We start from the raw sequence: 21,790 nt of genomic DNA, 5'->3' as shown, positions 1-21,790 counted from the left end.
AACTACTCAAGTCTAAATCAAGCTAAAAGGCTTATAAAAGTAAAATAATAATAGGATGAATAGATAATCTCCCCTAAAATGGATAAGATATTTGTATCTCATACATCTGCTAAGAGCCTAGTATTGGGGGTTGGAGAGATAGTAGAGGAATTCAAGCACATGTCTTATATGTAGCCAATGTAGGTGTGATCCCCAGCTTCCTTTATGCCAAGGAACAGGAACTGTTTCACCCATGTTAGGAAACACTGATCTAAACCATCAGATTCCTTACATGCCAAGACAGCATCCTTGAAACAGGAAATGTCACAGAATGACACTCCTTTCCTGTACCATCAAGCCACAAACTGACTTCTCTCCCCTGCAACTACCTGTGCCTCCTATTCCCACTGAGAACAATCTCTGCCCACCTCTCTCTCTCTGTGTCTCTCTCTGTGTTTCAGTCTCTCTTCTCTCTGTCTCTCTCTGTCTCTTTCTGTCTCTCTTCTCTCTGTCTCTCTCTCTGTCTCTGTCTCTCTCTCTCCCACACACACACACACACACACACACACACACACACACACACACACACACACACACACACACCTGCCCAAGCTTCCACACCAAGAGTTCTTCTGGACACAATGACGAATGTCTCAGCATCAAATCACTTAACCAGCCCCCTTCCCCACCTTATCTGTACTCATGATTCTTATTACGCCCTGCAGGCTACAGTGTTGAGGAGTTACAGCCTCTAAAATAAGCTCCCCAAGGACTCTGATCACTGCTGAGTCTCCTCAGCCAGTCCAGCAAACAGACTATTCAGGAGGTTCTGTGACTGACTGCAACATGCCCAAACAGACTGTTTCTCATGTAACAACAGTGTCAACTTGAACAGAAACTCTGACTCCTCTCTGTCAGATATCTTGGGAATTTCTATCTTCCTTCCAGCAAGTTAGACCTGCATACCAGTAGAGTCAAAATACTACATAAACTTACAAACCTCTCTCTAAGACCTAGTCACTAGGCCTGGTCATCCCTGCACAAGCCAGTAACATGCAATGATTCATGTTTTCATGCATTCATTTATTTTTCCAGTATTTGTTGAGTAGCTACTATATGCCAAGTGTTATCCTAAGCACTGGGAAAGCAGTAAGGACCAAGGCAAATCCTATTCTCTAACCAAAATGAGGTAAATTTGTTTGTGCTTGCTAAGGGAGAAAGAAGGCTTGGGTGGTGGGTGGAAAATGGGAACATTGGTAGAGGGAAGATCACACTGGTGGTGGGATTAGTGTTAGAACATTCATGCCTGAAAAAGTTGTATGTGAACAACTTGATACATCTTGGCCTTATAATACAAAATTTTTTTAAGTTTAAAACCCTATTCTTTCAGAACTTAGAAAGTCATCAAGGAAGGGTAGCTCATAAATAGCATAATGGAGAAAAATGTGCAGCTTTTAGGAAGTGAAAATGTCTCAGAGAACAATAAGTATGGAAAATGGCCAGAGAGGTCCAAGTAGGGGGCACTGACTTGAGAAAAAGCAGTCATGTGAGGCTTCCTGGAGAAGGGGGCACTTGATCAGGGAATGGTCTCTTCTTCACAAACCAGACTACTCTGTTTCAAAACACTTTCTTCTCTATGTTGTACTTAATCTAATGACCGTTATGACAAAAAATAAAAAAGGTGAAACATTAAAATTTGATTATTTGAGGTCTACATTAGTTAAGGCATCATGAGGTACAAGGATTTACCTAGATCTCAAAATTTTCTGGTAAGAGCCAAGACTAATATTTCAGGCCTTCTTACGTCATTGCAAGCAAACAATAATGTTTTTAAATAGAAAAATAGAATTGTGCTTCCAACTATGCAAGATTGAGTCAGAACAAGTGGACAGAGACAGAATGGCTGGTTAGATATCTTGCCTTGGGAAAGAATTAAAAAGAAATCTGCCCTTGGGGTCATCAGGGAAACCACAGAGTCTGCTCAGAGCCACCAGAACACTTTTCTGCACGTCTGAAAAACACTTTTCTGCACTCCATTTGCAGAGAATGAACAGATCACCCTATCAATCATTTCACAGACTAACTTTGACAAAAGCGAAGTTAAACCTTAGCTCCTCTCCCCAAAGAACCAATGTGAAGTGTGTTACCTTTGCTGTGTTTCTTCTTTGCGTTTCTTTGAAAGTCTGAACTTTGTTTGATCAAATGACATGGACGGCCAAAAAACTTTGATAACCAGTTTGAAATTTTTTCTCCACAATCATAAGTATTTACCCTGACCAAGTTAAAAAAAAAAAAAGAGTAGTGAATATTCTATTGCATTCCCTTGTATAATAATCCAAACACCATAAAGTTAATATAACATGACATTATAAAAGCATCGGGTCTGGGGGAAAGAAAGTTGATAATGCCAGGGGTGCTTAGAAACTATAAAGGGATGGCCAAGGTCTGGGAATGCCTGAGAACTGGGACTTGTACAAAGGGATCAGATCAGATAAAAAGCCTTAGAAGTTCCTTTTGAAAGCCCTTGTTTAAATTAATTATAGCCTGAGAATCTGAGCTCATGGAACAGTGGTTTGCTATGCAAAGCTCTTGAATCCAGACACATAAGTGCCCTGGTTTTTAGTATGAGATGGAATGTGACATTTCCTCAAATGTCCAGGGCACGCAGACTGACAGAAACCTATACTTGTAAGTCAACAACAAAAGTATATTTCTTGGTGCCTGATTGATTAGTACAGTAAATAAAACACTTCCCCTGCTTGGGAGGTTAAGTTAGCTCTCAGGTACTGCATATGGTACCCTTATCCCCACGAGGAGTGACTCCTGAGTACAGAGTTAAGAATAAGCTCAAAGCGGAAAAGAATACAAAACCAAAAAAGTACATTTGGGTTACAAAAAATTGTGCAATCTTGTTGTTTTTTTGTTGTTGTTTTATTTTGTTTGTTTTTTTGTTTTGGTTTGTTTTGGTTTTTAGGCCACACATGGCAGCGCTCAGGGGTCATTCCTGGCTCTGCTCAGAAATCGCTCTTGGCAGGCTCAGAGAACCATATGAGATGCAGGGAATTAAACCTGGGTCAGTCCCCAGTTGGCCAAATGCAAGGCAAATGCCTTGTCACTGTACTATCTCTGCACCCCCCCTTTTTTTTGGGGGGGTACACCCGTTTGATGCTCAGGCGTTACTCCTGGCTAAGTGCTCAGAAATTGCCCCTGGCTTGGGGGGACCATATGGGACACTGGAGGATCGAACCGCGGTCCTTCCTTTAATGGTCCTTCCTTGGCTAGCGCTTGCAAGGCAGACACCTTACCTCTAGTGCCACCTCACCGTCCCCTGCACACACCCCTTTTAAATATGTTTTAATGGGCTTAGGGAACCAAGGTCATACTTTACAGTACTAGGGAATATTTCTTGCAGCTTTTGAACCATTTGGTCCCAGACTCTAACTGTATGTGAGCCAATGCACAAAGTAAGTGTCTTAATCACTCTACTATCTCTCTAGTCCCAGTCTTTTCTTTATTTTTCAATACTTTTTGTTTGTTTGTTTTGGTTTTTGGGCCACACCCGGCAGTGTTCAGGGGTTATTCCTGGCTGTCTTCTCAGAAATAGCTCCTGGCAGGCACAGGGGAACCACATGGGACTCCGGGATTCGAACCAACCACCTAGTTCCTGGGTCGGCTGCCTGCAAGGCAAATGCCGCTGTGCTATCTCCGGCCCTATTTTTCAATGCTTATAATGATAGGATTTTATGTACACAATGTTCTACATCCTCCACTAGAGTGTCCTGTCTTCAAGTCACACACCAGACCCTGACTATAATGAGCTCATTCTGTAGACTAGTTTTTGGATTGTTTTCTCCTCCAGCCTCCAATCTTACTGACCTTTTTTTTCTTTTTTTGGATTTTAGGCCACACTCGGCAACGTTCAAGGGTTACTCCTGACTCTGTGCTCAGAAATCATTCCTGGCAGGCTCGGGGGACCATATGGAATGCCGGGGATCAAACCCAGGTCTGTCCCTGGTCAACCTCGTGCAAAGTAAATACCTTACCACTGTGCTATCACTCGGCCCTGATCTTACAGACTTTTAAGATAAAATGTAAAGGATTTTCAGGGTGGTTTGTTGGCAAAAGCACCTGCCTGATAAGCATGAGGCTTTGAGTTTGAGCCTCACCCACATACACTGAGCATAGTTCTAGCAGCTCTGCTATTTGGGATCCTAGGCACCATGGCAGTGTGTGCAGCCGCCAGTGTTTTAGCCACGTGTCTCAAGCACAACTAAAGAGACATGTGAGCACCTCAGCCAGCAATGCAACCCCCAGCAAGTATTACAACCAGAACGGGTTTACTACACCACTGAAGGAATGAGTTGCTGGTGTGGACAAGCACAGCATCACTGAGAATACAATCACTAGTGGCACCTGCGACCAAGGTGCCGTAACTATAGCAACCATAGGAGGGAAGGAGAGAAAATGCAGAAGACAAATAGGATTAAAATCATTTTTGGGGGGGCCCGGAGAGATAGCACAGCGGTGTTTGCCTTGCAAGCAGCCGATCCAGGACCTAAGGTGGTTGGTTCGAATCCCGGTGTCCCATATGGTCCTCCGTGCCTGCCAGGAGCTATTTCTAAGCAGACAGCCAGGAGTAACCCCTGAGCACCGCCGGGTGTGGCCCAAAAAAAACAAAACAAAACAAAAATCATTTTTTTTAGTTTAAGAGCATACCACCATAATTTATAATGCAAAATTGCCATTATTGACCATTACAAGATCAATTTGTTGTTTGTTTTAGAATTTTTAGCCCACCCCTGGCAGTATACAGGTTACTCCTGGCTCTGCATTCAGGAACCACTCTTACTTTACTGGTGCTTGGGGGACCATCTGGGATGCCAGGGATCAAACCCATGTCAGCAAGACCCTACCTACTATATTATATATATATATATATATAATATATATATATATACCTACTATATTATCTATCTCTATTATCTCTACCCCCAGTTATTCTTGTTTTTTACTGAGATTTTCTTTATGGGAAGGGAAGAAGAAACAGCACTGTGGGAGCACAGTCATCCAGCACTTTGAGAGGTTGTGACCAACATTAAACAATTTTCATGATGAAAAGTCATTATATTAAGTACCGATGGTTCAAACTTGAGAAGCTTAACATCTAGCTATTTGGAAAAGCTCCATAACCAGAAAATGCAATTCCTCTCAGATAAAGCTCGATGAAAGTGCAACCAGGGATGAAACTGGTCAAGATTTGCATGTATCCCCCCATGTCTGATCTATTCTCTCTCCAGGAGATTTATTACACTGATGTGCAAAACTGGGTAATACATTGTCCAAACTGAGGCTATGCCGTGATGAGTGGTTCAAAGAGAAAGTGTATGTGTTCAGATCCCAAATTGCCACAACAGTATCTCCTGTCACCTTCCCATCAATCATTAGTTAGGCCTGCATGAGCCAGGGACACTAACAAATTGAGTCCCATTTAGAAGGACTGGAGAGAGAGAGAGAGCTCAGTGGTCTGGAGCACATGTCTTTTTCCATACAGGAGGTCCAAATGCCATCGCTGGTACCACCTGGTCCCTCAAACACTGAGCCAGAAGAAGCCCTTGATCACCTGTGGATGTGACTCCAACATAAACAAAAATGGGGGGCCGGGCGGTGGCGCTAGAGGTAAGGTGTCTGCCTTGCCAGTGCTAGCCTAGGACGGACCGTGGTTTGATCCCACGGTGTCCCATATGGTCCCCCAAGCCAGGAGCGACTTCTGAGCGCATGTGCCAGAAGCACATAGCGCATAGCACACACCGGGTGTGGCCCAAAAACCAAAAAAAAAAAAAAAAAAAGGAGTCACTTATGGTGATTTCATTTCTTGATTTATATGACAAGAAATACATGAAGCAGAAAAAGGAATATAACTTGAGGCAGAGCAATAGTACAGAGGTTCTTGCCTTGAACACGGACAACTCAAGTTTAATTCCCAGCACCGTGTATGGTCTGAGTCCCCACCAGGAATGATCCCTGAGCACAGAGATAGGACTAAACCCTAAGCATTACTGAATGTAGCCCTAAAACAAAACAAAACAAAAAAGAACATTTGCTATTTTGATTAGATTTATTTAATGGATGCAGAAATTTAGTGTATTTGAGAAATCTATTTTAAATTATAATCAGTAAATGAAACTGAAACGTTATGATGTTTGTCCTCATTTTCTTTAATTCCTAGAACTGAGTAGATAATTGACCATCCCTGATTCAGATTTGACAATCACCCACAACTATGTGAATTATAATGAATTGTTGTCTCTAAAGTATATGCAAATGATAAGTAGCCTGACACTTCCCTCCTCCTCTCTTCATCTGAGATGAAATCTGCAGAATATATATCAAATGCCAACCGAGGCCCAGGCCTCCACCCTGTCCTATTTATGCTCTTCTCACTGGTGCTCAGCTGGTTTTCCTACCTGTGTGGCCTTAGTCACTTCCCATTTCTCCACTCTCAACAAGTCCCTTAAAAATGGGAGCCAAGCCCCTCCACTGGGCATCCCCATGCCTACTCTGCACTGTGGTTCCCACACCACAGTACCCTGTTCTGAAGGCAAAAGAGGCAATAAAACAGATGCAAAGAAAAACACACCAGCTCAAAGGAGAGGGGGAAACCTGTGGGAGGTCCACTGGAAGAGTGCTTTGCAGCAGAGCTTTGAGAGATGTGAAATTGAATGCAGGTGAGGAAGGCCCCCTGGGTCGGATAACTCAGGAAAATGTCTTCCAGGCAGGGGGGAGGAGTGAGTGCGAGTCCCATAGAGGGAGCACAGTGGGCTGGTCTGAAAGGGGGCAAGAAGCTGGGGTGGGGGGAATGAGACAGCAGCAAGCAGATAGTACCTCCTCAGGGCACAACCCGCAGACAGACCCCCACATCTTCTGCCCCAATGTCTCACCTGTCTGCACAGACTTTGCTTTGGCAAATCGGAACCTGTTCACTGTTTTCCTCCAGAGACACCTCGATAGGATCCATCCCTAGGGGAACAAGGTAGAGACGAGTTTACCCTCATGCGGACAAAGCCATACTGGCAGCAGAGGGAGTGTAAAGAGCTTGGAAATGAGTTAAATTAAAGGCAAGGTTGAGTCTTTTGTTTTTGCTTTTGTTGTTGTTGTTGTTGTTGTTGTTGTTGTCTTAGAAGGCTTTTCACTAGCGACCTACCTTCTGGGTTATTGGTGCTGCGGACAGCAGAGGCTTTGAGCAGCAGCCTCAGAAATCCCTGCTCTGGGGCAGTCCCTCCCCATCCTATGAGTCCAGGTTTCTTTCCACTAAGAACCCACATCCCGAGCTCTCCATGCTCTAAGCTGCCTTCATCCTGCAGGAAGAGCTGGTGTGAGGCTCACTCTGCAGAGATAGCCTGTTTTCAGGAGCCCTGGGCCCAGCATCCACGTGAATTCTTTCTAAGAAATGAAACAAACCTAAATAAAACATTTCCCCCTAAATTTTTAAAGAAATAGTATTGTGAATAAGGTGATTGCCTTGCAGACTTTAGCAGATCCCTAAACAAAGAACCAAAGTAAGCCCTAAGTAGCACAATCCCACCTGACCCCCCCACACACACACACAAAACAACCTTTGTGAGAGAAGCTGAAAAATCTATTCTGTACATAAAATTGTCATATGGTCAGATAGAGAGAGTACATGGGTTAAAGGGCAAACCTTGATTGCACCTGACCAGAATTGATCCACCTATGGATAGTCACCTAAACCACCAGCGACTGGAGAACTGTTGGATGTTTGATAAACATTTCTGGGAGAAGCTCCCAAACTCAAGAACATTCCATCATCAATTCACCAATGCCCTCATCTCCCTTCCACCCTGTATATGAGACAGGCTTTCTACTTCCCTCACTCATTGACATTGTTATGCTAGTTCTAGTGTAGTTATTTCTCTAACTGCACTCACCACTCTTTGTGGTGACTGGCTCAAGCAACTTTTTTGTTTTGTTTTGTTTTTGGGCCACACCCAGTGGTGCTCAGGGGTTACTCCTGGCTGTCTGCTCAGAAATAGCTCCTGGCAGGCACAGGGGACCATATGGGACACCGGGATTCGAACCAACCACCTTTGGACCTGGATGGGCTGCTTGCAAGGCAAACGCCGCTGTGCTATCTCTCCGGGCCCAACAACTTTTAAAGGAAGCTTTAAAAACACTGGGTTTGGGGCCGGAGAGATAGCATGGAGGTAAGGCATTTGCCTTTCATGCAGAAGGTCATTGGTTTGAATCCCAGCGCCCCATATGGTCCCTCGTGCCTGCCAGGAGCAATTTCTGAGCCTGGAGCCAGGAATAACCCCTGAGCCTGCCGGGTGTGACCCAAAAAAAACATTAAAAAAAAAAACCAAAAAACACAACACTGGGTTTAGGACTGGTGCTGGAACAAGTATGCTTAAACTCAACTATGAACAACTTTAGAAACTGTGGGGTCTTAATTTTAAAAAGTAAAATTTTAAAGGGAAGATAAAAGGAATACAAGTTCAAAGATGCATCATTTCAAATTCTTTTTACTTTCTGGGTGGACTATGAGATTTACCTCCCGAGAAATGTCCCAGCACACAAGGGAACAAACATTTTCCTCTTTCTCCTAGACATAACCACGTACTTTAGGATTATTTTAATATTGGGTAGAGGAAAAGTCAGTGTTACATCCCTCTGAGTGTGACTCTGAGCCCCTCTGTTCACACCTTGGGCTGTGATGACCATGATCCTTCGCTGCAAGTCAATGAAGGGCTGGATCAGGCAGAGCCGGGGCTCCTGTTTCTGACTCAGGCAAATGCCATTGTGATTCACGATCATCCAGCTCCGGTCATACAGCAGACCTTGGCTTCCTACAGGCCAACTCGTCACCTACACAAAAACATGAGCACGTCTGAGGGTCTCACATCGCCGCAACGGGTCCACCAACACAGATGTTCTTCATGAATCCAGCATGCACTCTTACAGGAAGAAAGGGCTAGTGAGACAGGACAATGCAGAAAAGACTGCATAATCTACATAGTCCAGATCCACTTCACCCCTCCCCACTTGAGCTGCCCCCTCTTCCCTCCCCTATTTCACCCCTCCCCTACTCTATCCCTTTCTCTTTCCCCTCCTTCCTTCCTCTCTCCCTCCTCCTTTCTCCCTCCTCTTCCCCCTTCCTGTCCCCTCTTCCTCTGCCCCTCCTCCCTCCCCACTTCCCTCTCCTCCATTTCCCCCTCCCTCTCTTCTTCCCTCCCTCTCCTCTTTCCCTTCATCTCTCCCTCCCCTCTCCTCTCCTCACTCCCTTAATCCCTCATCTCCTCTCCCATACTCCTTCCCCCTCCTCTTCCCCTGGTCAGTCCTTCCTATCTTCTTTCCCTTTCTTCCTTTTCATTCTCCAGCCCCCTCCCAATACACTCTCCCAGGCCTTCCACATGTCCTTTCCATTGCTGGGTGCAGTCTAGTGGAACCTGACCCTATAGATAGATTTCCTGTGCAGATTATGACAACATTGAATTTTTTCTGTGAATTTTGTGAATTTTTCTGCATTCTCGATATTTTTTTACAAAGTTAAAATGCAAGTGCTCAGGGACTGGAGTAATGGCACAGCAGATAGGAATTTGCTTTGCACTTGGTTGATCTGAGTTTCATTCCTGGCAACCTATATGGTCCTCTGAACCTGCCAGGACTGATTTCTGAGTGCAGAGCCAGAAGGAATGCCTGAGCACTGCTGAGTGTGGCCCAAAACAAAAACAAAACAAAACAAAGAATGTTCATGTAGAATCAAAATAAAAAGAAGCAGGGAAGAGAATGGCAGGAGAGAGTTCAGTATTAGGGATTAGGCATAGTCTGGCCCAGCCTGGGTTCAATTCCCCATACTGCCTGGTCCCCAAGCTCTGTGCTGTATCTCAAAGGAACTGAAAAGATCGAGTAGTGGGTTACAGCTAGCAGGTGTGCAGCCTGACTTCTATTGCAAGCCTGCACGCTCCCTTGAAGACTGCTGAGGGTGCTAGTGCTAGTGGCCCCTATTAGCAAGTTGATGTTCCGACCTCTCTATGCCTCTTCCTCACTCTCATGTCCCAGACCGACTCCCCCATCAAAAGGGTTCCTGACCTTTCTACTTCTCCCACCTCTACAGCCATCACTTCAGTCTGGGGTGGTACATGATTACCCAGGGGGCTCTTGTACCCACAAGTGGCTTCACAAAGCTGTGCTGGGGTTCCCACAACTGCACCCCTAGTGGCTGCCTTACTGAGGCTGGTTCACCACCGAAGCAGGGCTTGTGATGCCTGGAACAGTCATTGCCTGGCCTGGCCAACCACAGCTACCATCATCTTGACTGTGTTTGTTTGGGGGCCACACTCCACAGTGTTCAGGAGTTACTCATGGCCCATGCTCGAGGGTCAGTCACCTGTGGACTGTACTCTGTCAGGGATCCCAGGTCTAGGTCTCCCACATGCAAAGCAAGGGCTCTGATCTTTTAAACTCTCTCCCTGGTTCCCCCTCAGCAGCTCTGGTGATGGTTCCCTGCTTCCTCCTTCATCTTCCCGAAACCCAGTTCCCACTCAGCTCTGGCACAATCTTCCCAAAACCAAACTCAGGTCATGGGACTCCCTTGCTGAGAACCCTTCTGTACCTCCCTGCTCTCTTAGGAACTTATACCTATCCTCACTACTACCCCTCCTAGAGTCTCTCATGCCTTGAGCCCCTCACCTCAGGAAACCTCACAGCCCCTTTGCCTTCTCTCTATGCCTCTCTTAGGCCTCAGAGGAAACATCCTCTCCTCAAAAGGTCCACAGGCCACACACACAGTCACGGACAGAATGTTGATGTTTGGAACTTCTGGCCTCAAGTGTTGATAGTTTTAGGAGGTGAGATATTTACCAGTGATGAAGTTGTGAGGGTGAAGCCCTCATCAATGACATTGGGGCCTTTATAAAGAGACCCTGAGGATTCCCTCAGCTTTCCACAAGGAGAGTACATGGTGACAGGACAGATACTCATGAATGCAAAGAAAATCCTCTGAGTAGCCAGAGAGATAGGACAGAGGTTGAGGCACTTGTCTTGCACAAGATCAACCCCAGACTGATTCCCAGAAACACACAGGGCCGCCTGAGCACTTCCAGTTGTGTCCCACCCATCCCTACATAAAATAAAAGCTCTCCCTAGACTTCAGGTCTAAAGAGCCTTGATTTTGGACTTATAGCTCCTTGAAGTATGAGGCACAAATGCTGACAAGCCACCTAGCTGGGGCTACTTTGCCGTTCGGCCCAATGGACTAAGACATCGATGGGCAATTCTATTCACATTCACCTCTTGGCTTCTTGGCCTCAACCCCCTGAGCAGCTCTATCTCTTGGGGAATGTTTGCTTCCTATCTAATTCCCTTGAGTTGTACACTGGGTGGTTTTCAAATGACCAAGTGAATGGGAGACTTTTAGCAAAGTTGAACAGCTACTGAGCCCATCTGTCCTGGGCACAAACTCCTGCCTGTGATTCTGTGTGGTGCAATTCCTCAGGGCAGGCTCAGCTCTAAAAACAGGCTGACAGGCAACAGAGACAGGCAGGTGCCTCAGCTCCTGTGTGTGGCCTCAGGCTAGGCGCCAGGCTCCCACAGAACCAACCAGAATGCAGGTGATAAAGCACCTTGCCAAGGAGTGTCCATTAAGAGTAGAGCACCTGCCTTCCTGAAGCTCCGGAGCCTTTGCCTGAAGCCTGGAGGATGACAGATGGAGCCAGTACATCTTGGGTTGGCCAGTGGAGAGAATATGAGATTTGGGGTTAGTGTACCAGGCAAGTCCTACTAACCCACCTGCAAAAATATGTCAGACTCAGGGGCCGGAGAGATAGCATGGAGGTAAAGCGTTTGCCTTTCATGCAGGAGGTCATCGGTTCGAATCCCGGCGTCCCATATGGTCCCCCGTGCCTGCCAGGAGCAATTTCTGAGCCTGGAGCCAGGAATAACCCCTGAGCACTGCCGGGTGTGACCCAAAAACCACAAAAAAAAAAAAAAAAAAAATGTCAGACTCTCTGTGGTTCACTGAAAAACAAAGGCCAGGAGCCAGCAAACCTAGGTTCAAAAGCTTCTCTCTCATTCACTAGTGAGTGAACTGAACAAAATGGTTAAACCTGAGTTCAGAGTTAGACAGATGGTACATCAGGTAGGGCACTTGCCTTGCATGCAGCCAACTCAGGTTCAATATCTTGTATCCCATGTGGTTCTCCTGTCCCCAAGCACTGTCAGGAGTGATTCCTAAGTGCAGAGCCAGAAGTAACCCTTGAGCATTCGAATTGTGGCCCAAAACAAAACAATAAAACAAAAATACCCCTCAGTGATGCCCAGATATTACTGAGGAAACCCCTGACCATCTACCTCAAGTTGTTGTTTACAGGATGAAAGAGACTAAATGCTCCAGCGTGTGTGTACTCTGAGAGAGCTGCCTTGTAACTATGATAAGTTCTAGTTCTTCCCACTGGGACAAACAGGGTCCCTCTTCTCTGGGGTCCCCATCAAGGCCAAACCCAAACCAAGAAAGGCAGCAGTATGGCAGAGATCTGATTATTCCAATTGTCTTTCACGTGCATTTCTTCACTTCTTTCGCTTTCCTTCTTTTTATCAAAAGGGAAATTCAATAAAGAGTGAAATGCAGCCCTGCTGCCCTCAAACCTTACCTCAAAGGCAGCGCAGGATTTGATAGGGTAGAGATAAAGATTGGTGATGACATGGGTGCCCTCCTCCATGACTCCTACAACTCTCTTTAGAGGGGCCTGCTGGGTACCAGGGTCCTCGGGCAGAGATGGGCACACATCATGGGTCTCCACTGAGGATAAGTCATTGCCGGCCCCGGCATCTAAACACACATCTTCCTGAGGTGACAGGCTGCGAGTGTCTAGGGCAGCAGTCTTGACATCCACGGCTCTGGCTCCAGCCTCTCCCACAGGGGCCTGCAGGAGAAGCCGTCCAGTGGGTGGGCACAGTCTGGTGGCAATGATGAACCTGAGAAATGCCTGGGCATCCTCCAGTGTGGACATGTACCCAAAGGAAATCCTCACAGAGCCTGTTGGCTGCCCATCCACGAGATCCACATTGTCTCCACAGACATGACCAGCCTGGAGTTAAAAAGAAAAACTCTTTTAAGTGACTGGGTCCTTCTGGTACCCTGAACACAGGAGCAAGGGCCCAGGGCAGGACTTACGACACCTGGGAGTGCTAAGTGCCCGAGGCCTACCCCCTAACCAGCTGGTCTCACTTTCCAGACCAGACTTGCTCAACTTTAACTTGGGCATCAATACAAGAGGTGGCTATTTAAATTATTTAGAAGGTGGTAAAGGGATCCAAGTGATAGTTCAGCAGGCAGGGCATTTGCCTTGTGTGCTAAAGATCAAGTTCAACCCCTGGCATTCCATATGGTCTTCTGAGCCCACCTGGAGCAATTCCTGAGTAAAGAGCCAGGACTATTTGAGCATTGCCAGATATAGCCCCCAAACAAAAACAAAACAAAACAAAACAAAATGGCACCTTAAAAAAGAGAATAGGATGGGGTGCCAGAGAGATAGCACAGTGGTAGGGCATTTGCCTTGCATGCAAAGGGATGGTGGTTCAAATCCCGGCATCCCATGCGGTCCCCTGAGCCCGCCAGGAGCAATTTCTGAGCGTAGAGTAACCCCTGAGTGCTGCCAGGTGTGACCCAAGAGAGAGAGAGAGAGAGAGAGAGAGAGAGAGAGAGAGAGAGAGAGAATAGGATGGGGTGCTACAGAGATAGCATAAGGGCTTTTGCCTTGCACACAGCTGATTCAGGACTAATGGTGGTTCAAATCCCAGAATCCCATATGAACCCCCATGCCTGCCACGATTGATTTCTGAGCACAGAGTCAGGAGTAACCTCTGAGCACTGCCGAATGTGACCCAAAAACAAACAAAAAAAATGAGAGAATAGGACGACCCCCAGAGTATAGTGAGAAAAGAAATTGAGAGGAAATAAAGAGAGAGGGGGGCAGAGGGTAGAAGCAATAGTATAGTAAATAATGTACTTTCTTTGCATGCAACCAACCCTTGTAATCCCCAGCACCATATATGGTCCCCTGAGCCTGCTAGGAGCAATTTTTATTTTATTATATATATATTTTTAGGAACAATTTTTGTTTGTTTGTTTGTTTTGGGCCACACCCATTTGTGTTCTTTTTTTTGGGGGGGGTCACACCCTGCTGATGCTCAGGAGTTAATCCTGGCTGTCTGCTCAGAAATAGCTCCTGGCAGGCACAGGGGACCATATGGGACACCAGGATTCGAACCAACCACCTTTGGTCCTGGATCGGCTGCTTGCAAGGCAAACGCCGCTGTGCTATCTCTCCGGGCCCATATATATATATTTTAGGAACAATTTTTTTTTGTTTGTTTGTTTTGGGCCACACCCATTTGATGCTCAGGGGTTACTCCTGCCTAAGCATTCAGAAATTGCCGCTGGCTTGGGGGGACCATATGGGACGCTGGGGGATCGAACCATGGTCCTTCCTTGGCTAGCGCTTGCAAGGCAGACACCTTACCTCTAGCGCCACCTCACTGGCCCCTAGGAGCAACTTTTTTTTTTTTTTTTTTTTTGGTTTTGGGGCCATGCCCAGCGGTGCTCAGGGATTACTCCTGGCTGTCTGCTCAGAAATATCTCCTGGCAGGCACGGGGGACCATATGGGACACCGGGATTCGAACCAACCACCTTAGGTCCTGGATCGGCTGCTTGCAAGGTAAACGCCACTGTGCTATTCTCCAGGCCCACTAATTTTTTTTGTTTTGTTTTGTTTTTGCTAGGAGCAATATTTAAAAGCATAGCCAGGAGTAACTTCTGAGCACTGCTGGATGGCCCAACCCGCCTCCAAATAAAGAAATAATATCAAACAGTAAGGAGGGACAGAAACTATAGATAAGATATTGCAACAATTTTCTAGAGGACGCTCAACAACATCCAGATTTCAATGAAGAAGATGCGCAGAATCCCAGAATCTTTAACTACAGAAACCTGACACCAACAACAGCGAACCTTTGAAAAAATTTTACCAGGACCACAGAGAATGAATCAGGGGTTGGACAGCCGAGTATGCCTGGAGCCCTGAGTGGGTCTTGTGCCAGAAAATTTCAGGGGTAAGGTCTCTTTGTATTTAGGCCAAGGCTTTTCCCTTCCGTTTCCCCCAAATTTTGTTTTTTTGTTTTTTTTTTTTTTTTGGTTTTTGGCCCACACCCGGTAACACTCAGGGGTTACTCCTGGCTATGTGCTCAGAAGTTGCTCCTGGCTTGGGGGACCATATGGGACACCGGGGGATCGAACCGCGGTCCGCCCAAGGCTAGCGCAGGCAAGGCAGGCACCTTACCTTTAGCGCCACCGCCCGGCCCCTCGTTTCCCCCAAATTTTGCTGCCCTATGCAAACAACAATCTCCACCCACACCTTTTTTACTGTATTTTTTTAACTCTCATCCTTTAAAAAAAAAAAAAAAGAGCTTACTAAACTTTCTGCTAGTGCTTTAATGAGTTCATTGGTGATTCAATAATTTTCAAAAATGTACTTGCCACTGAACATTTTCTTTCCTTTCTCTCCCATCTCTTTAGTTTTTCTTTCAATTTTCTATTTTTTTTTAATCATGTTGCTTTTGGTCTTCCTGAAACAATTGTTTTATGATCAGATGTCAACTATGTGATGCATTATCTTCAATAAATAAAAAATATTAAATAAAAGATATTGTAGGGGCCGGTGAGGTGGCGTTAGAGGTAAGGTGTCTGCCTTGCAAGCGCTAGCCAAGGAAGGACCGCGGTTCGATCCCCTGGCGTCCCATATGGTCCCCCCAAGCCAGGGGCAATTTCTGAGCGCTTAGCCAGGAGTAACCCCTGAGCATCAAACGGGTGTGGCCCGAAAAAAAAAAAAAGGATATTGTAACAACTTTACTTAAATGACTGTGGGTATCCTCTCCCCCAATTTCCCATTTATCCCACCTGAATGGTCAGACCCAATCGCACTAGGGAGGGGTCTGAGGTTTGTAATAAAAGTGTTGCCTGGGGAGAAGGGGAGCAAGGATAATGGAGGGCAGCTGAAAGAGGCTGCATGAAAAACTTAGCTTAGAGGCCATGTGGAGAAATGCACATGGAGGTTAGGGCCGTGGAATAAGACTGGCTGTCTCCTGAAACTTCATCTAACTGCTCGTGACTCTCTCCTCCATTATCCAGCAACCTTCAGGCCCGCCGCTGGCCAAGGGGCTACAGGGACTGTGATGAGAAAGGCTGCGCCCTAACCCTAGGACTCTATATTTTATATTTATACAACAAATGACTATTTAAAAAGTTATTTAATTTAAAAGTTATTTAATGGAGTTAGAGCAATAGTAGAGAGGGCAGGGCACTTGCCTTGCATACAGCCAACCCAGGTTTAATCCCTGGCATCCCATATAGTCCTCTGAGCAGGAGAGATTCCTAAGTACAAAGCCAAGTGTAAACCCTAAGAATTGCTGGGTATGGCCCCCAAACCAAAAAAGATTAAAAAAAAGTTTTGGGGCCAGAGAGATAGTACAGCGGTAGGGCGTTTGCCTTAGAAGGACAGTGGTGGGCCCGGAGAGATAGCACAGTGGCTTTTGCCTTGCAAACAGCTGATCCAGGATCTAAGGTGGTTGGTTCGAATCCTGGTGTCCCATATAGTCCCCCGTGCCTGCCAGGAGCTATTTCTGAGCAGACAGCCAGGAGTGACTCCTGAGCACCGCCGGGTGTGGCCCAAAAACCAAAAAAAAAAAAAAAAAAAAAAAAAAAGAAGGACAGTGCTTCAAATCCTGGCATCCCATATGGTCCGCCAGGAGTGATTTCTGAGTGTAGAGCCAGGAGTAACCCCTGAGTGCTGCCGGTGTGACCCAAAAACAAAGAACAAACAAACAAAAAAAAAAACTTTTCTGGAGAGGGATAGCAGAGAATGTCTATACTCATTTGCAGCATATAAAAATAATAGTATGATAATAATACCCAGAAGCCATAGAAGGGGCCAGAGTGATAACACAGTGGTAGGCATTCGCCTTGCATGCTGCAACCCAGGACGGACCCGGGTTCAATTCCTGGCATTCCATATGGTCCCCCCAAACCTGACAGGAGCGATTTCTGAGCAGAGAGCCAGGAGTAACCTCTGAGCATCTCCAGGTATAGCCCAAAACTAAACAAACAAAAGGGGGGGGGGCAGTTAGGACAGAGAATGACTACGACAACGAGAGTTGGAAATGTCACTGTGGACAAGAACTGGGTATGGAGGAAAAGTGATATGCATGATATTCCTTCACTAAAAAAAATTACAAACCACGATATCTAAAAGAAATAAAAAGGGGGAGAGAGAGAGAGGGAGGGAGGGAGGGGGAGAGAGAGAGAGAGAGAGAGAGAGAGAGAGAGAGAGAGAGAGAGAGAGAGAGAGAGAGAGAGAGAGAGAGAGAGAGAGAGAAGAAAAATGTGTCCATAGAGGAAGGATGGGGATGGGCTGGAGACATTGGTGGCGAGAAATGTGCACTGGTGAAGGGAAGGATATTGGAACATTTTATGACTGAAACTCTACCAACAACTTTGTAACTGTGTAACTCATGATGACTGACTTAAAAAGCAAATGAAAAAAATGACCTTTTCTGGGCCCAGAGATATAGCATGGAGGTAAGGCGTTTGCCTTTCATGCAGGAGGTCATCGGTTCAAATCCCGGTGTCCCATATGGTCCCCCGTGTCTGCCAGGAGCGATTTCTGAGCCTGGAGCCAGGAATAACCCCTGAGCACTGCCGGGTGTAACCCAAAAACCACAAAAAAAAAAAAAATGACCTTTTCTGTCTTTACATATTTGCCTGTAAGACTAATGGGATTGTGGGATTGATCTAATCCCACCTCACTCAATATATGCTTTCTTACTCATTAGTTGGAAACATCTTGAATGCACCTTGGATTGGTGTTTAGATGACCTAATCCCAACTCCGGGTGTGGTCTGTTCCTTCCTAATAAATGCTTGGAATTTTCAGGAAAAGGCTCTCTTGCATTTCTGGACTTCCAAGGAGCTTGCTGCTTCTTAGGAGCAAAGGGCAAATGTGTGGGAAGTCCTGAAAATCTGTTTCTCCCTCCATGTGCGTGTGCATGTGGATTATTTCCCAGATCTGCATCTCTTCAGTGTTTTGGTTTAAAACCTAAGGATTTAATTCTATATTTGCCCTCAAAGTAAACACTGCCATAGAGATGCTACCCTGAAGCCTTCCGTTTCACTGGTCCCTGTTCTTCTGCACAGCCACAAATGCACTATGAGAAATAAGAATCGGCCCCAGCCTACACCCCACATCAGCCCAGACACAGTGGGCTGCACCAACAGTGCCATCAGTGATCTAAACAAACATCTCCCACAAGCAACCAGTGCTGTACCGCGGAGCCAACCCGTAACCCTACAGACCAGCGTCGGATCCTGGAGTCCAGCCAGCACCAACCTGATGGTGCTTCTTGACCATCTCATTGCTTATCCCCAGGTGTCGCTGGCAGGCGCCTGTGTTACAGAAGCAGCCGGTTCGCACCTGGATGTTGTAAAGACTGGCCATCTTATCCACCTGCGGGTGCACGAGAACAAAGAACTATGTCAGGATGGTCCACTTAGAGACCGAAAAGATAGAGCAGCAGATAAGGCACTTGCCTTGAACACTGCCAACCCAGACATACTCCGTGGAAACCCATACGGTCCTCTAAGCCAGTTCAGGAGTGACCCCTGAACACAAGTCAAGAATGAGCCCTGAGCATCACTGTGGGTGCCCCCCTAAAAAGGAAGGTTCACTTTATCTCCCTGTCTGAGAGTTTCAGACAGACCTTTCAACCATAGAATGAAAAGAAAAGCCTCAAGTTGTGCTCTAAAGTATCATGATCCATGTCAGACTAATGAAATGTTTTAGAGAACACTACTATGGATTAGAGTTTAATTGAATTGCAGATGGATACCTAGGAAAGAGAAAATATCAAATCTAGGGAAAATTCCAAGTAAAAGGCGATGAGAGGGCTCAAAGGGTCGGGGCACACACTTTACATGCAGGAGCCCTTGATTCCATCCCTGGCACCTCGTGTTCCCTGAACACCACCACCAGGAGCAAACCTTGAGCACTACACTAGGAGTATTCCCTGAATAATGTTGTGTATGGTCTCGCACCCCCTCAAAATTCCAAGTAAAGAGCCCATACTTTCAAGTCAAAGAAACAAAATGGAGCCTAATATTGAAAGATTGTGTGCCAGAAACCCAAGCATTCGCAGTGACTAATAAAAAAAATTTTAGGCTATTGTACAGTGGGTAGGGCACTTGTCTTGCACACGGCTAAGTCGAGTTCAGTCTCTGAAATCACATATGAGCCTGCCAGGAGTGATTTCTGAGCAAAGAGCCAGGAATAACCCCTGAGTGCCGCTGGGTATGTCCCAAACAACAAACAAAAAGTTTTTTTATAAAAAGAAATGGAATCTGAGTGTAATGGGATGTGGAACAGCTCTGTAGCTACCAAACTACAGGTTTGTGTGTTGGGCTTCTGGCTTATTCATTTTACTTCCATGATGCCCCTGACTTTAAGCTGGATCACAGAATCATTCTATCTCAACCTACATAGGAGTAAACAATGGAGGTAGGCTGTAGTGATAGTACAGTGGGTAGAGCACTTGCCTTGCATGTGGTCGACCTGGATTCAATCCCTGGCACCCCACACAGAGCCCTGAACATCGCCAGGAGTGATCCCTGGAGCAATCCCTGAGCATCACTGAGTCTGGCCCCAAAACAAAATTTATACAATGGAAAAGAAAACAAAACTCACCTCTGAGTAGCCAAGGACATTGCCTAGCTCATCAAGCACATTAAAATTGATGATTGGACCCTGGACCTCAGAGCTTTCAAAGCCAGAGTCAATGTAGATTCGTACCACGGGGGCTCCATTGGGGTACTGAAGTGCAGAGAGAGCGGTGTAGGTATACTGGGCCAGGGTGAACGTGTGCTGTCTGATGTGCTCCATCCCACCTCGAAGAAAAGCAGAAATGCCAGCAAATCAGGAGCTTCCTCAAACTTACAGTTTTTTGTTAGTTTTTGTTTGGGGGCCACACCCAAAGGTGCTCATGGACTTCTCCTGGCTCTGCACTTAGGAATTACTCCTGGCATTGTTCAGGGGACCAGATGGGATACTAGAGATTGAACTTGGCATCAGCTGCGTGCAAGGCAAGCACCCTACCCACTGTACTATCACTCCAGCCTCTCACACATGCATTTAAAAGAGGGTAATATCACTGACCTGAAAAAATGAGTCTCCTGTCAATCATTTTAATGACTTAACTAGTTAAATTAAATTTAAATATTTCAGGGCCGAAGAGATAGCATGGAGGTAGGATGCTTGCCTTGCATGCAGAAGGACGGTGGTTCAAATCCTGGCATCCCATATGGTCCCCTGAGCCTGCCAGGAGCAATTTCTGAGTGTAGAGCCAGAAGTAACCCCTGAGCACTGCCGGGTGTGACCCCCCCCAAAAAAAAATTACATATTTTAAATGAATGGCTTGGTCCTTGCAATCCATATTAAGTCATATTGAGTACTAAATAACAGCTCTTGTATCTTGTAACTCTTCCTTGCCATCCTCTTTTTGTTGAACAATGGTACATAAATCTGCAGATAATTTCAACCAAAGGGTTGAAAAGAGATCACAAAAAAGGGCAGATGTAAAAAAGGTCCACTGACCAGTGAGGCGTTCCAGGGCATCAAATCCATGTTTTAGAGCTATCACATCAAGAAACGAGATGGTGCCATCTTCAAACCTGCAACCACGGAGAGAGGGACAAGGTCAAACTATGAACAGTTTCTCCTGTGCAAGTTTAGTTGTAAACTAGAAATCCCTTCCTTCCCTCTGCTGCTCAGCCTTCAGGACAAAGGAATTTGCACAACACTGGCCTAACACTGGCCTGGATATGCTCTGCAGCTCTTTCAGGAGGAGCTGATAGTGTTGATGAAGGGCTCTCAAACACTTGTGGATTTGGTAAGACCGTATTGTTTGCCCTTGTAATTCTACCCTTAATCACAAGAGGGCACCACACTCAGGACATTCGGAAAAACACATTCGGTTTTTCTCACAGTGCAGCAGGTTCTTCCAGTAGTGATTTCAAGGTCTGTGAGTGTAGAAAAGTTACAAGAGTTTCATTCATTCAGGTGATGTGGATCTTCTGGGCTATCACGTATGTTTTCATTTCATTCCTCACTTATAAATATTGGCCTGGTTGAAAAGATTTTAATAGTTGTAGATGTACAAAAACATTCATTTACTATGCCCACAGATTTGCCCTTGGGTATTAACTTTTTAAATTTCTTTTCTTTTTTTTGGGGGGGGAGGTCACACCCAGTTGCGCTCAGGGGTTACTTCTGGCTCTGTGCTCAGAAGTCGCTCCTGGCAGGCATGGGGACCATATGGGTTCCTGGGACTCAAACCGCCGTCCATCCTAGATCTGCTGCTTGCAAGGCAAACGGCCTACCACTGTGCTAGCTCTCCGGCCCCTAACTTGTTAAATTTCTAAACCCAAGCTATCTTAAATTATTACCTTTGTATTTTAAAGATATATCTGATCAGCATTGCTCCGTATCTTTTTTAGTTTTGTTTTGGGGTCACTCCTGCAACGCTCAGAGCTTAATCGGACTCTACACTCAGGGCTGTGCTCAGGGAACCATACGAGCTAACAGGAATCAAAACCAGGTTGGCTCATGCAAGACAAACAGTCTACTATCATTTCAGCTCCTGTTTCATATGTTCTTATCATCTCGATGTTTTATTTTGGTTTCTCATCTAGTTC

At 45.8% G+C, this 21,790-nt stretch overlaps 2 protein-coding genes across 3 annotated transcripts in view; one reads left to right on the top strand and one right to left on the bottom strand.

Moving 5' to 3' along the window:
- The window catches only part of RPRD1A (regulation of nuclear pre-mRNA domain containing 1A), a 1,137,547-nt gene that overhangs the window by 949,298 nt on the left and 166,459 nt on the right, over positions 1 to 21,790 (top strand). The window lies entirely within an intron of this gene.
- Positions 1 to 21,790, bottom strand: part of MOCOS (molybdenum cofactor sulfurase) — a 49,322-nt gene that overhangs the window by 17,252 nt on the left and 10,280 nt on the right. The window contains exons 5-11 of the mRNA XM_049769722.1: positions 20,691 to 20,767; positions 19,785 to 19,984; positions 18,435 to 18,551; positions 12,645 to 13,082; positions 8,700 to 8,862; positions 6,918 to 6,996; positions 2,127 to 2,251 (exon numbers count right to left, since the gene is read on the bottom strand). Coding sequence (XP_049625679.1) covers positions 2,127 to 2,251; positions 6,918 to 6,996; positions 8,700 to 8,862; positions 12,645 to 13,082; positions 18,435 to 18,551; positions 19,785 to 19,984; positions 20,691 to 20,767 — 1,199 coding nt within the window. The remainder of the gene's footprint in view (positions 1 to 2,126; positions 2,252 to 6,917; positions 6,997 to 8,699; positions 8,863 to 12,644; positions 13,083 to 18,434; positions 18,552 to 19,784; positions 19,985 to 20,690; positions 20,768 to 21,790) is intronic.

This window comes from Suncus etruscus, chromosome 3, assembly GCF_024139225.1.
Source record: "Suncus etruscus isolate mSunEtr1 chromosome 3, mSunEtr1.pri.cur, whole genome shotgun sequence".
In the NCBI taxonomy this organism is placed as follows: Eukaryota; Metazoa; Chordata; class Mammalia; order Eulipotyphla; family Soricidae; genus Suncus; species Suncus etruscus.
Note: the sequence above shows the minus strand (reverse complement) of the source record. Positions and strands in the feature narration are given on the sequence as shown.